At 47.3% G+C, this 12304-nt stretch overlaps 1 protein-coding gene across 3 annotated transcripts in view; it reads left to right on the top strand.

Annotated features, from left to right (window-relative positions):
* Window positions 1-12304, top strand: part of camsap1b (calmodulin regulated spectrin-associated protein 1b) — a 44748-nt gene that overhangs the window by 22463 nt on the left and 9981 nt on the right. Inside the window, exons 4-13 of one of the 3 annotated variants that reach the window (XM_071402516.1) lie at window positions 2181-2342; window positions 2496-2576; window positions 3006-3038; window positions 4645-4786; window positions 5088-5227; window positions 5475-5568; window positions 6281-6422; window positions 8608-8705; window positions 8935-9013; window positions 9146-11468. In XM_071402516.1, the coding sequence (XP_071258617.1) occupies window positions 2181-2342; window positions 2496-2576; window positions 3006-3038; window positions 4645-4786; window positions 5088-5227; window positions 5475-5568; window positions 6281-6422; window positions 8608-8705; window positions 8935-9013; window positions 9146-11468 (3294 nt within the window). Of the gene's footprint in view, window positions 1-2180; window positions 2343-2495; window positions 2577-3005; window positions 3039-4644; window positions 4787-5087; window positions 5228-5474; window positions 5569-6280; window positions 6459-8607; window positions 8706-8934; window positions 9014-9145; window positions 11469-12304 lie in introns of all 3 variants that reach the window. The other 2 variants (XM_071402515.1, XM_071402517.1) reach the window with 2 other exon arrangements.

Below are 12304 nucleotides of genomic sequence, written 5' to 3'. Positions count from 1 at the left end.
AGCAATCGGGGGGAGAATGACCCAAGAATCCGATGGTTCCTCTGTGGAGATGGGAGAACCTTCAGAAGGACAACCATCTCTGCAGCACTCCACCAATCAGGCCTTTATCGTAGAGTGGCCAGACGTAAGCCACTCCTCAGTAAAAGGCACATGACAGCCCGCTTGGAGTTTGCCAAAAGGCACCTAAAGGACTCTGACCATGAGAAACATTATTCTCTGGTCTGATGAAACCAAGATTGAACTCTTTGGCCTGAAAGCCAAGCCTCATCACCTGGTCAATACCATCGCTATGGTGAAGCATGGTGACTAGTCAGGATCGAGGGAAAGATGAACAGAGCAAAGTACAGAGATCCTTGATGAAAACCTACATCAGAGCACTTAGGACCTCAGACAGGGGCTATGGTTTACATTCCAACAGGACAATGACCCCAAGCACACAGACAAGGTAACGCAGGCATGGCTTCGGGACAAGTCTCTGAATGTTCTTGAGTGGCCCAGCCAGAGCCTGAACATCTCTGGAGAGACTTGAAAATAGCTGCGCAGCGACGCTCCCCATCCAACCTGACAGAGCTTGAGAGGATCTGCAGAGAGGAATGGGAGAAACTCCCCAAATACAGGTGTTCCAAGCTTGTATCATACCCAAGAAGACTCGAGGCTGTAATCTCCGCCAAAGGTGCTTCAACAAAGTACTGAGTAAAGGGTCTGAATACTTACAGTACCAGTCAAAAGTTTGGACACCTACTCATTCCAGAGTTGTTTTTATTTTTTACGTTGTAGAATAATAGTGAAGACATACAACCATTAAATATCACACTACTAAAGGACACCAATAAGAAGAAGCGCAATGGACATTAGACCGTTGGAAATCTGTGCTTTGGTCTGAGTCCAAATTTGAGATTTTTGGTTCGCAGAGTAGGTGAACGGATGATCTCCGCATGTAGGAGGTGTGATGGTGTGGGGGTGTTTTGCTGGTGACACTGTCAGTGATTTATTTAGAATTCCAGGCACACTTAACCAGCATGGCTACCACAGCATTCTGCAGCGACACACCATCACATCTTGTTTGGGCTTAGTGGGACAATCATTTGTTTTTCAACAGGACAATGACCCAACACACCTCCAGGCTGTGTAAGGGCTATTTGACCAAGAAGGAGAGTGATGGAGTGCTGCATCAGATGACCTGGCCTCCATAATCACCTGACCTCAACCCAATTGAGATGGTTTGGGATGAGTTGGACCGCAGAGTGAAGGAAAAGCAGCCAACAAGTGCTCAGCATATGTGGGAACTCCTTCAAGACTGTTGGAAACGCATTCGAGGTGAAGCTGGTTGATTTGAATGTTAAAAGTGTGCAAAGCTGTCATCAAGGCAAAGGGTGGCTACTTTGAAGAGTCTCATAAAATATATTTTGAAGTAACACGTTTTTGGTTACTACGTGATTCCATATGTGTTATTTCATAGTTTTGATGTCTTCACTATTATTCCCTGGAATGAGTAGGTGTCTGAATTTTTGACTGGTACTGTATGTAAAAGTGATATTTCAGTTTTATTTTTAATAAATTAGCAAACATTTCTAAACCTGTTTTTGCTTTGTGGTGTGTGTAGATTAGGGTGGAGGGGGGGGGGCAGCTGTAACCGAACAAAATGTGGAAAAATTCAAGGGGTCTGAAGGCTTTCCGATGGCAGAGTATGAACCACATTGACACATCCATCCCAAAGCGGGAGGTTAAAAAATCTGGAGCATGTCTTTAATTAGACTTATGTGCCCATGTCCCCACATACCCCTGATTTTCTTTTTCCTCTGTCTCTCCCCCCTCCACCCACCCATCCCCATCACATGCCCATAATTTTTGCCGTGATGGACCTGTTCTTTGCCATCCCTGTCCCCTCACACACCGAGTGCCCTGTGCCCACAGTCGATGCCCCGATTTTGACGTGATTGTTCTGGCTCGTCCTGCCCCCACACAATGCCAACATACCCATGATTGATCAATACCCTACTGTTTTCTGAACTGACCTATCCCATGATTGATCAATAACATGGTGTTTTCGGAACTGACCTAGACCTATGTATCCCTCGCTCCCCCTCCATCTACCAGAGTTCCCACATGCCCCTACGATGACCTACCTTTACACAGTGTGTGTGTTTTCTGATCTAATCTGTGCCATCGTTTCCCTCCAGAGTGCCCACATGCCGATGGTTGATGCCCTGATGATGGCCTACACGGTGGAGATGATCAGCATAGAGAAGGTGGTGGCCTGCGTTAAACGCTTCTCCACCTTCAGCGCCTCCAAGGAGCTGCCCTTTGACCTGGAGGACGCCATGGTATTCTGGATCAACAAGGTATGGTGGGGAATACACAATCATGTATTTGCCCAACACACACACACACACACACACACACACACACACAGTTGTCTGTGTGTTGTCTATCAGCAAGAGACATTCAGAAAATAGCACTTTAAGAACTAAGAGTGAATGTTGCTTTTGTTGCAGGTGAACCTGAAGATGAGGGAGATCACAGAGAGAGAGCTTAAAGTCAAGCATCACCCGCTGGAGTCTCCCAATCACCAGAAGGTGAGGCTGGAGCAGCACAGCGCTCTCATGGCACTGCCATAGATAGAAGACGAGGAAACTGAAGCGCTAGAGCCAAAACGGCCCCCCATGGAGCTTGCTGCTCTTGATGCATCATCAGTCTCTATACTGCAGTCTATACATCCAGGACACATTCCAAGAATAATTGCTGTTGTAAAACCAATTTATTTGTATTTTTGCAGGTTAGTCTCATCGACATATCTATTTTTCAAGAAAGACCTGGTCCAAGTCAACATAGCTCTTCATCTACTGCCATTTGGGCTTGAACCCTGATTGACCTCTGTTCTCTTAACCCTTAACCCGGAAGCAGATCCAATCCTGTCTGACCTTTGACCTTTCTGCTCCTATTCTTCCTATCTGTCTCCTCCTTCCTCCTCCTCCCCCCTCCCCTCTCTCCTGCTACTTGGATAGTCTCCCTCCAAATGGTATTGGAAACTAGTACCTGTAAGTTGGCTGCTAATAGTCCCCCCTCTCCTCCCTTTTGCACGCATAGTTCTGTGTCTATGTGCACACGCACCACACCACCATGGCTCATCCAAGCCCTTTCTGTGCTGCTTGTAGCCATTGAGTCAACCAGCCAGTGGGAGAAGGCTGGTGTTTTTGGTTATTCAAATTTTTAGTTGAGAATGTCACACCCTTGTCTAGTACGGTTGTTTTGGATATTTGGTGACAATGTTTATTTTGGGTGAACAATGTTTTTTGCCTTTCATTTCAAGCTGCTGCAAACTGTGGAGTCATAATGGCGTGTGGACAAGAGAGAAAGATGTGTGTGAGTGAGTGTGGGAAAACAGAAAATGTGGAAGTGTCTTGAGTGAGAGAGAGCCATGTATCCATCGCTCAGCCCTTGCTTTCCTTTGCTCATGTGCTGAGATATTGATGCCATTTCCACCTGTGCCCACAACCTTTACCATGCCCACCCCTCCTATGCTGTCTCTGTCTGCTGTACCCATGTGGTCTCTCCCCGGCCTCTCACGGTGTCTCTCTGCTCTGCCCGCGGTCTCCTTCTTCCACTCTGCTGTCTGTGCCACTCAGTCTGATTTCGTGCACGCCCTGGCCCACTGCATGCTGGAGCCAGAGGTGTAGGAGCTCTCCACAGTGGTAGTACACCTGCAGTAGTCCTCCTTACTGTAGATGTCCCTGCCTCCCTAGAGAGCCCTAGAGATCTGGAACCTTCTAGTAATCTTGTTCTCTGACTTGTCACTCTAGTTAGGCCTACCCATGTGGAATTAGCTACTTCCCAATTAAAGATTGGTGTGTTGTTTTATGGTAGTTACACTTGAATAATTAGCCTCCCCCCCCCCCCCCCCACTCTGAAGATTTGTATATTCATATTGCAGGATGGGTTATTTTATTTGCTACTACTGTGGCCAAGTTGTGTTTAGACTGGGAGGCCTATGGATTGGGGTCCATTTAGTATTTCTTATCACATATTCAGTCTGTAGTCCTTGTATTTGGTTGATGGTTGGAGTTTAGTTTGATTAATCATTAAGTTAATGTGGTTCAGGCTGTTCAGCTAGTCCTGGCCAGTAGACTAGAGCATTGATGAATGCAATAGGCTAGCTCAGTTTTTTTTTTTTTTTAACACCACACAGTTAGCGAGCAGAAGTGGGCCAGTGATTCCCATGTGACCCTCTTCTGTATGCTAGTGGCCTGGTTTGACTGTGGGGACAGTGACACTGCATTCACAGAGAGGTTTGTGAGGGTTGGTGGCAGACCAACCATGGCTCCATGTCACTGCTCTATGAAGGACCACTCCACCCATCTCCACCCTCATACAGACAGATTGGGGCTTATTCAGGAAGTGCCACTGAATGAATTCTGCTAGAAATGGATTGTCTAGACCGGACATTATTCTGTTTTATTCAATAGGGAACCGTGTCTGCCTTTGTCATTACATTCCTATCTACTCTTGTCATTATATTTCTATCTGCAACCTTATAAACATTGCCGTCCACTGAATAAGCCCTAGGCTGTATGGTAGGACTATAATAACTCAGAGGGGCTCAAGCCATGGAGATGGGCTGACTCTCTTCCTCCCCCTGGTGGTCAGGTGCGGTACCGCAGGGAGCACACGTCAGGGCGCCAGTTGCCCTTCTTCCCCCTGCTGGAGGACCTGATGAGGGATGTGTGTGATGGAGCCGCGCTCCTCACCGTGGTCCACTACTACTGCCCCAACCTCATGAAGCTTGACGGTAGGGCATGGACGCCATCCCACTCAACAAACTTAGGCTAATCATTAGATATGTTGAATTACTTTGTTGGTCAGAGGAAGCCTATGCAATTTGTTTCCCTGGTTAGGCCTAGTTAGAAGGCTTTGATTGAACTAAGCAATCACGAATGTCTTTCATCTGATTTATAATTGAAATAGACCATGGCAAACTAGTGTTGTTCTCTTAAGCTGAGTTGTGTAATCCTGTGCTCCTTCTATGTGATATCTAAGCAGCAGGTCTTTCAGCTCCATCCTGACCTTTTGACCTGTGTGTCTCCTATCAGATATATGCCTGAAGGAGGTGACCTCCATAGCTGACAGTCTGTATAACATCCAGCTGCTCAAGGAGTTTGCCAACGAGTATCTCAACAAGAGCTTTTACCTAACAATAGAAGATATGCTCTACTCTCCACTGGTGCTCAAGGTAAATATTCCATATATTAGCGTTTATGAGCTGTTGCATGTACCAAATTACTTCTGGGATTTGATACCATACTCACAACAGTACTCTGCTAGCACACAAAATATTGGTTGTTAGGGCGACAGTACTTAATATCTCATGGGGAAAGGCAATGTCATTGTGCGATGCTAAGCTAGCCACGGATAGCTAGCTGCCAGGGCGTTAGGCTATATGTCTGTTGTCTAACATGGGCCCTATTCTCTCCCTGCAGCACAATGTGATGGTGTTCATTGCGGAGTTCTTCTGGTGGTTTGAGACGGTCAAGCCAGAGTTTGTCCAACCCAGGACTGAGGAGTTCAAAGATGGTGAGCATCATCTGCTCCTCACCTGGTTCAGTTGATGATTGGGTGGGTGTGTCTGCTGTAACCAATAAGCTTGATCGTGCAAGGGAGCTACTTAGCTAGCAAGTTAGCAAACTGGCACATCTTAGATGGTGAACCTATATTTTTCATCAGTGGCGTAGCACACACCCCCTGAGCTTCAGGGGGCCCCAAATCCTATATATATATATTTGTTTTATTTATTTATTTATTACGTTTTGACGATATTGAGAATCATACCATCGGTATTTCAAAATACCCCAGTATACGGTGTACCGCCAAAGCCTAGTTGAGATATAGTGATGTACTGTGCAGTATGTTTTATTTGTATGAGCAGGGAGGGTAGTGCCAACTGGGTGGATCGACTAAAGCTGTTGAACCTGTAAGACAAGGAAGAACAGTATTAATGGTTTCTTACTTATAGAAAATGATTTGGTTAAACTGAAGTGTCACTTGTCTTTTTTTATTTCTACTGTAATTCCCACAACTTTTCATTGCACATTTGTAGGTAATCCCCTTGCAATTTTCAATCGTCTGTTATGTATGTTGACTTGCTGATCTTAACAGGATACATTTAGACAGAACTTGACCGGGAATGAAAATAAGCAGCTGCAGTTCAATGAGACAATTTACATTCTCCACTCCTTACCCACCCACCTCTGTTTTGATTGATGCCTCTCCCCTCCTCTCACAACAGCCCGAGCCATGGCTCAGCCGAAGAGTGCCCGCCCCTCAGTGCCCATCTCCAACGCCACCAAGCGAAGCTTCCAGGTGACCCCTGGCATCACCGAGGCCTCTCTGTCTGTCTCTGCCCAGAGCAGCCCTGATGTCTCCAACAGGTACTTCCTGCACCCTGCTGAAGACTCTGACCCTCTGTAAGTCTCTCCCACCCTTCTCATTTCATATTTCACCAACCTGTGTTTCCCATATAGAGATCTTGGAAAATATTACATTGTTTCCTCTCACCTTTCACATGTATTTGCTGGCCCTTCCAATTTTTGTCCTCACCTTCTCCTCCACTGTGTTTATCGATATTAGTTCATTTATATTCCACAATCATTCCAGCCTTGAAGAAAACATATTCCGTGAACATTGTCTATCGTGTTTGTTGGTTGATCAGTGGGAGGGTTAAAGATTACGATTAATTAATGGGATTAAAGGGACAGTAGGTCGGGATCAACAACGACCATAGTGTCAACTGACTGATGGGTTGTTTATCTGTGTGGAGGGTGGGTGGTTATGGGGTGTCTCTTCCTGATGTCTGTTTACTTTTAGTATTCACTTTCACTCATTCTTAAAGGCCCAGTGCTGTCAAATAAATACATTTCCTGTGTTTTATATATATTTCCACACTGAGTTTGGCATAATACTGTGAAAGTTATGATAATGCCCTTTTAGTGTAAGGACTGTTTTTGAAAAGACAGCCTGAAATTTCAACCTGTTTTGGTGGGATGGAGTTTTGGCCATCCATGGTGACATCACCATGCAGTAAATTAGTTGATAGACCAATAAGTGTTCCAAACCCCTCTGCTAATAACAGCTAATTTTAAGTTTTCACCTCCCCACTCAGACCACCCACCAGACAGTCCTAGCAAGACATCTTTTGACCATTTAAAAAAACAATCACAGTAAGGTACATAATTGTTACCCAGAAATGATTTGATATTGAGATGAAAACCGTTGCATTGGACCTTTAAAAATGCGAGCAATAAGAGACGGCTAAACCGATAATGTTCTAGGGAATGTGGGTCAATCTGCTTTACCGAAGGTGTAAGAGGGGCTAATCCCTTAAACTGTCTGTGTACTTAAGACCTGAATGAATCACGTAAGACCTCAATGAATTCACATAGTCTAGGAAAGGATATACAGTGCCTTTGGAAAGTATTCAGACCCCTTGACTTTTTCCACATTTTGTTATATTACAGCCTTATTCTAAATTGAAGAAAAAAAACAATTTAATCAATCTGCACACAATACCCCATAATGACAAAGCAAAAAATAGGTTTATAAATGTTTGCAAATAATTACAAATAAAAAAACTGAAATCATATTTACATAAGTATTCAGACCCTTTACTCAGTACTTTGTTGAAGCACCTTTGTCAGAGATTACAGCCTCGAGTATTCTTGGGTGTGACGCTACAAGCTTGGCACACCTGTATTTGGGGAGTTTCTCCCATTCCTCTCTGCAGATCCTTTCAAGCTCTGTCAGGTTGGATGGGGAGCATCACTGCATGCACAGATATTTTCAGGTCTCTCCAGAGATCGGGTTCAAGTCCGGGCTCTGGCTGGGTCACTCAAGGACATTCAGAGACTTGTCCCAAAGCCACGCCTGCGTTGTCTTGGCTGTGTGCTTCGGGTTGTTGTCCAGTTGGAAGTTGAACCTTCACCCCAGTCTGAGGTCCCGAGCACTCTGGAGAAGGTTTCCATTAAGGATCTCTCTGTACTTTGCTCCATTCATTGGCTTCCGTCTGGCCACTCTACCGTAAGTGCCTGATTGGTGGAGTGCTGCGGAGATGATTGTCCTTCTGGAACATTCTCCCATCTCCACAGAAGAACTCTGGAGCTCTGTCAGAGTGACCATCGGGTTCTTGGTCACCTCCCTGACCAAGGCCATTCTCCCCCGATTGCTCAGTTTGGCCAGGCGGCCAGCTCTAAATCATGTCCAATCAATTGAATTTACCACAGGTGGACTCCAATTACGTTGTGGAAACATCTCAAGGATGATCAATGGTAACAGGATGCACCTGAGCTCAATTTCGAGTCTCATAGCAAAGGGTCTGAATACTTATGGAAATAAGGTATTTCTGTTTTCGATTTGTCATTATGGGGTATTGTGTGTAAATAATCAGTTTTAGAATAAGTCTGTAACAAAACAAAATGTGGAAAATGTCAAGAGCTCTAAATACTTTACGAATGCACTGTAATCCTGCAAAAAAATTATTTTAGCAGTACAGCAGCAGACAACATCCAAAGACTGACCTAGGTAGGTTATCGAAATGGTTTGTGTGCGTGTGATTCACAGTACTAAAGGAGGTCCAGCTGCAGCCTTCAGCACCTCCCACCCACTCCTCCCTCTGAGGCAGCGACAACAGAAGCAGCAACAGGGAGAGGATGGATCAGGTGAGGGCACCACACGACACAACACCACAGTTACCATTTACCATAGAAGACTATCCAAAACCACCCATAGGCACATTTTTTGAAATTACATTTATACTTTGGTTATACTGATGTTTTTCTCTAGTTGTGTAGCTTTTGTTGTAGTGGAATAATACTACAGCGCACATTTCAATATCAGATGGCTTTTCTATTGTGTCTTATGGTCAGTGTTTTGTCTGTGTGTGTCTAGGAATTAGAAACCGCTCCAACTCCTTGGAGAACAGACAGCCACGAGGCTCAGTGCAGGCCTGGCCTGACAAGAGACAGAGGTATAGTATGACAATAACACCTTTCTTAATTAATAATACATATGTGTATCAGAATCGGGGATCTCTGAGTTAATTTTGTTTAACTCCAGAAAACCTGATTTCTTTCTCTCTCTTCCCCCCCCCCCCCCCCAGGCCAATGTCAACTCTCAACCCATACACGTTTGGTATCTCAGCCACCGACAGCGACGCTGATATAGCCTCTGGGGACAGTGTGAGTCTGGCCCGCTCCATCAGTAAAGACAGCCTGGCCTCTAACGTAGCCAACCTCACCCCCAAACACCAGGGTCTTACCCCCCAGGGCCACACCCTGATCGGACCCGCCCAGGTAGGCCGTGCCTCAGTCAGCCCTGCACCCCGCCGAGTCAACGGCCACGGCCTGCTGGGAAATGTCAACATGGAGGAGGAGCAGCTTGTGTCGGTGATGAGGACTGATGCGTCAACAGCTCTCCCCAGTCCGGGAGAGGTGACACAGCCAACTGCTGGGGCCAGGCCCAAGGATAGCTTTTACTTAGAACCACTGATGCCTGCTGTGTTGAAATCGGCAAAAGAGAAGTCTGTATGCCTGAATAAGGAGGAGGAGAGTGGAGAGGTGGGCCGATCGTGGGGAGCGGGGTCTATCCGGAGAGTAGAGGGGGTGCCTGGACTCGCGGCGTCGGCCAGGAGGAAAATCCCCACCAGCCTAAATCGGACCTCTACTCCCACTTCTAGTGGGGAGTTTGCCGTGTCTACTGAAGCTTCAGTAGCTGGGCCACCCCAGGGACAAGGAGCCTGCAAAAACCTGGTCACCAGTAGTGTGGACCCCTCCTGCAGAGAGCCATCTGGGGGCTTCTACCTCCACTCTGACAGTGACAACCAGAATCCTGGTCAGGACCTGGAGCCAGACCTGGACGAGGCTGATGAGGAGGACCTGGATGAAGCTCTCACCACCAAGGACCCAACCAGGCCTCGGAAGGCCTTCGACGAGGAGGAAGAGTCAGCCAAGCTGCAGGAGGACCTGAAGGAGAAAGAGGACAAGGATAAAGGGGATGATGTTGGTAGTGGACGCTCCAGCCCTTGTCTCAGCAACCACTCCCAGGCCAGCGGCAGCGTACGCATGACCAGCTTCGCTGAACGCAAGGCCCAGCAGCGCTTTGGCAGCAACCATGACCTGCGACCCAGCGCATCCAGCTCCCAAAGGACCACCCCAGACGGCTCCGAGTGCAGCGGGCCCCTCTCTCTGCCCACCTCCTGGAGGCTGAAGAGGGACCAGAGCCCCTCCTCGCCCCAGGGGGGGCGGGGGGACGGTGGCACCAACTTGCTGGCATCTGAGCTGGTCCAGCTCCACATGCAACTGGAGGAGAAGAGGAAGGCCATCGAGCACCAGAAGAAGAAGATGGAGGTGCTGTCAGCCAGACATAGACAGAAGCTGGGCAAGGCTGCCTTTCTGCACATCGTCAAGAAGGGCAAGAGCGATACCCTGCCCCACCCGCTCAAACCAGACTACTACTCCAAAGAGGAGCTCAACGGGGACAAAGGGGGGAGCTCGAAAGATGACTCGTGCCTGGACGCACTGAGAGGGGCCAAAGAGACAGAGTCTGCCACCTCGCCAGTCCCAGATGCCTTAGAGACAGTGGAAAGGAAGTGCAGCGGAAGCCCCGGTCTGCTGCTGGACGAAGAACTGGACCTGAACGAATGTAACCGCTCCATTGAGATGCTGAATGACGCCATCGGCAGCATCCAGCAGCAGATGATGCAGCTGTCCCTCCAGCAGGACCTGCTGATGAAACAGAATGTACAGTCCCCTCCCGGCCCCCCTCCTCCCAACGACAAGACCAGCGGCTCTGAACCAAAGGCCCAATCTGCCGCCCACTTTGTGGAGATGGGCAGCGGCGCACCAACCACAGGTACCGCACCAACCAGGAAACCCCCCAAGCTGACCTCGGCCAGAGGCCCAAGGTCCAAGCCGTCTGAGCTGAAGCTGTTCAAGGAGCACGGGCGGCAGGGCCTTACCTCCAGCAGGGCAATCACCCCCACCCACAGCCTGGAGACCCTGCCCCACTTGAGGCAGTTCCCTGGGGGCAGGTCCCCCAGGGCAGACCCCCCTGACACCAGAACCTCCTCTGTTGGAGGAGAGACAGTCGGTGTGCAGGACAAGCCTGGACGGAGCGCCACCTTTAGGCTCAACGATGAGGCTAACCTGCGCACAGTGGCCCGTATCGACCCGGTAAATGTCACCCCAGAAGTGTCCTTTGAGTGCCTGTCCAGTACCTTGAGGGAGGGGGAGCTGAATTCCTCGGACGGCTCGGGGAAGGAGAACGTCCCCTTAGAGGAGGTGTCATGGAGCAAAGCCCCCCTGATAGAGGTGGACCTGTCAGACCTGAAGGACCCAGAGGAGATGGAGGGAGACTGTGGTCAAAACACCACCATGGATGGGGAAGACGGAGAACAGAAGTCTGGCCTGGGATTCTTCTTCAAGGTGTGTGTGTGTGTGTGTGTGGTTTTCTGTCAGAAGAATTTGCTGCTGGACAATGTGACTGGGAAGATTTTAATTTACCGGACATTTGAGAAATTTACCGGACATCCATATATATGCGTTCAGATCTGAGAGAACGAAAACTCTTACTTTGCCAAATTATCCATATTTACGTGTCCTTAAAAACAGCCTATAACAAATTACAAAAACACTAGGCTTTTCTCTGTTTCGATGTGTATCGAATGCAAAATGCTATAGCCTATTGTTTTTTACTTTTTTTAAATAATGATTGTCCACAGATTTGAGCACTAAATGCATCAGGGCATTGCATGCGGCCTATAGGCTTAGCGGTCCACTGTATGATATTAATATTTAAAATATATAAAGGAAGAAAAGCTTAGGCCTAGTTTCAGAGAGATAGAGATATGCTGGCGGCATGCTACGATACCAACGTTAATTTCTTTATCCTTGTCAGATAGGCTACTGTGTCTGCTATAGAGATAGACGTACAGAAGGAGGCTAATTAGTTCATTTTTCTATCTGAATATTTTTTATACAAATTTGCATTATATTGTTAGATTATAGGAGTAACTCTGGTAGGCCTAAAACATTCCTAACATCAAGTTCAATTGTCGAACTCTGTTGGATTGCCGGTGCGCAATGCCTTCATATCATAGGCCTGCAGTAGCTAAAGCATAGCTTAATTTAGCCAATGAAAATGTCTCAACAGAATGAAACAAAACATGTTTGCATATTTAAAGAACTCGTTTAGCTTAATACGCCTTCAAAAATTAAGCAATAAGGCCCGAAGGGGTGTAGAATATGGCCAATATACCACA

The sequence above is a fragment of the Salvelinus alpinus genome, chromosome 5, assembly GCF_045679555.1.
Source record: "Salvelinus alpinus chromosome 5, SLU_Salpinus.1, whole genome shotgun sequence".
Classification (NCBI taxonomy): Eukaryota; Metazoa; Chordata; class Actinopteri; order Salmoniformes; family Salmonidae; genus Salvelinus; species Salvelinus alpinus.
This window is presented reverse-complemented; position numbering and strand designations above follow the sequence as displayed.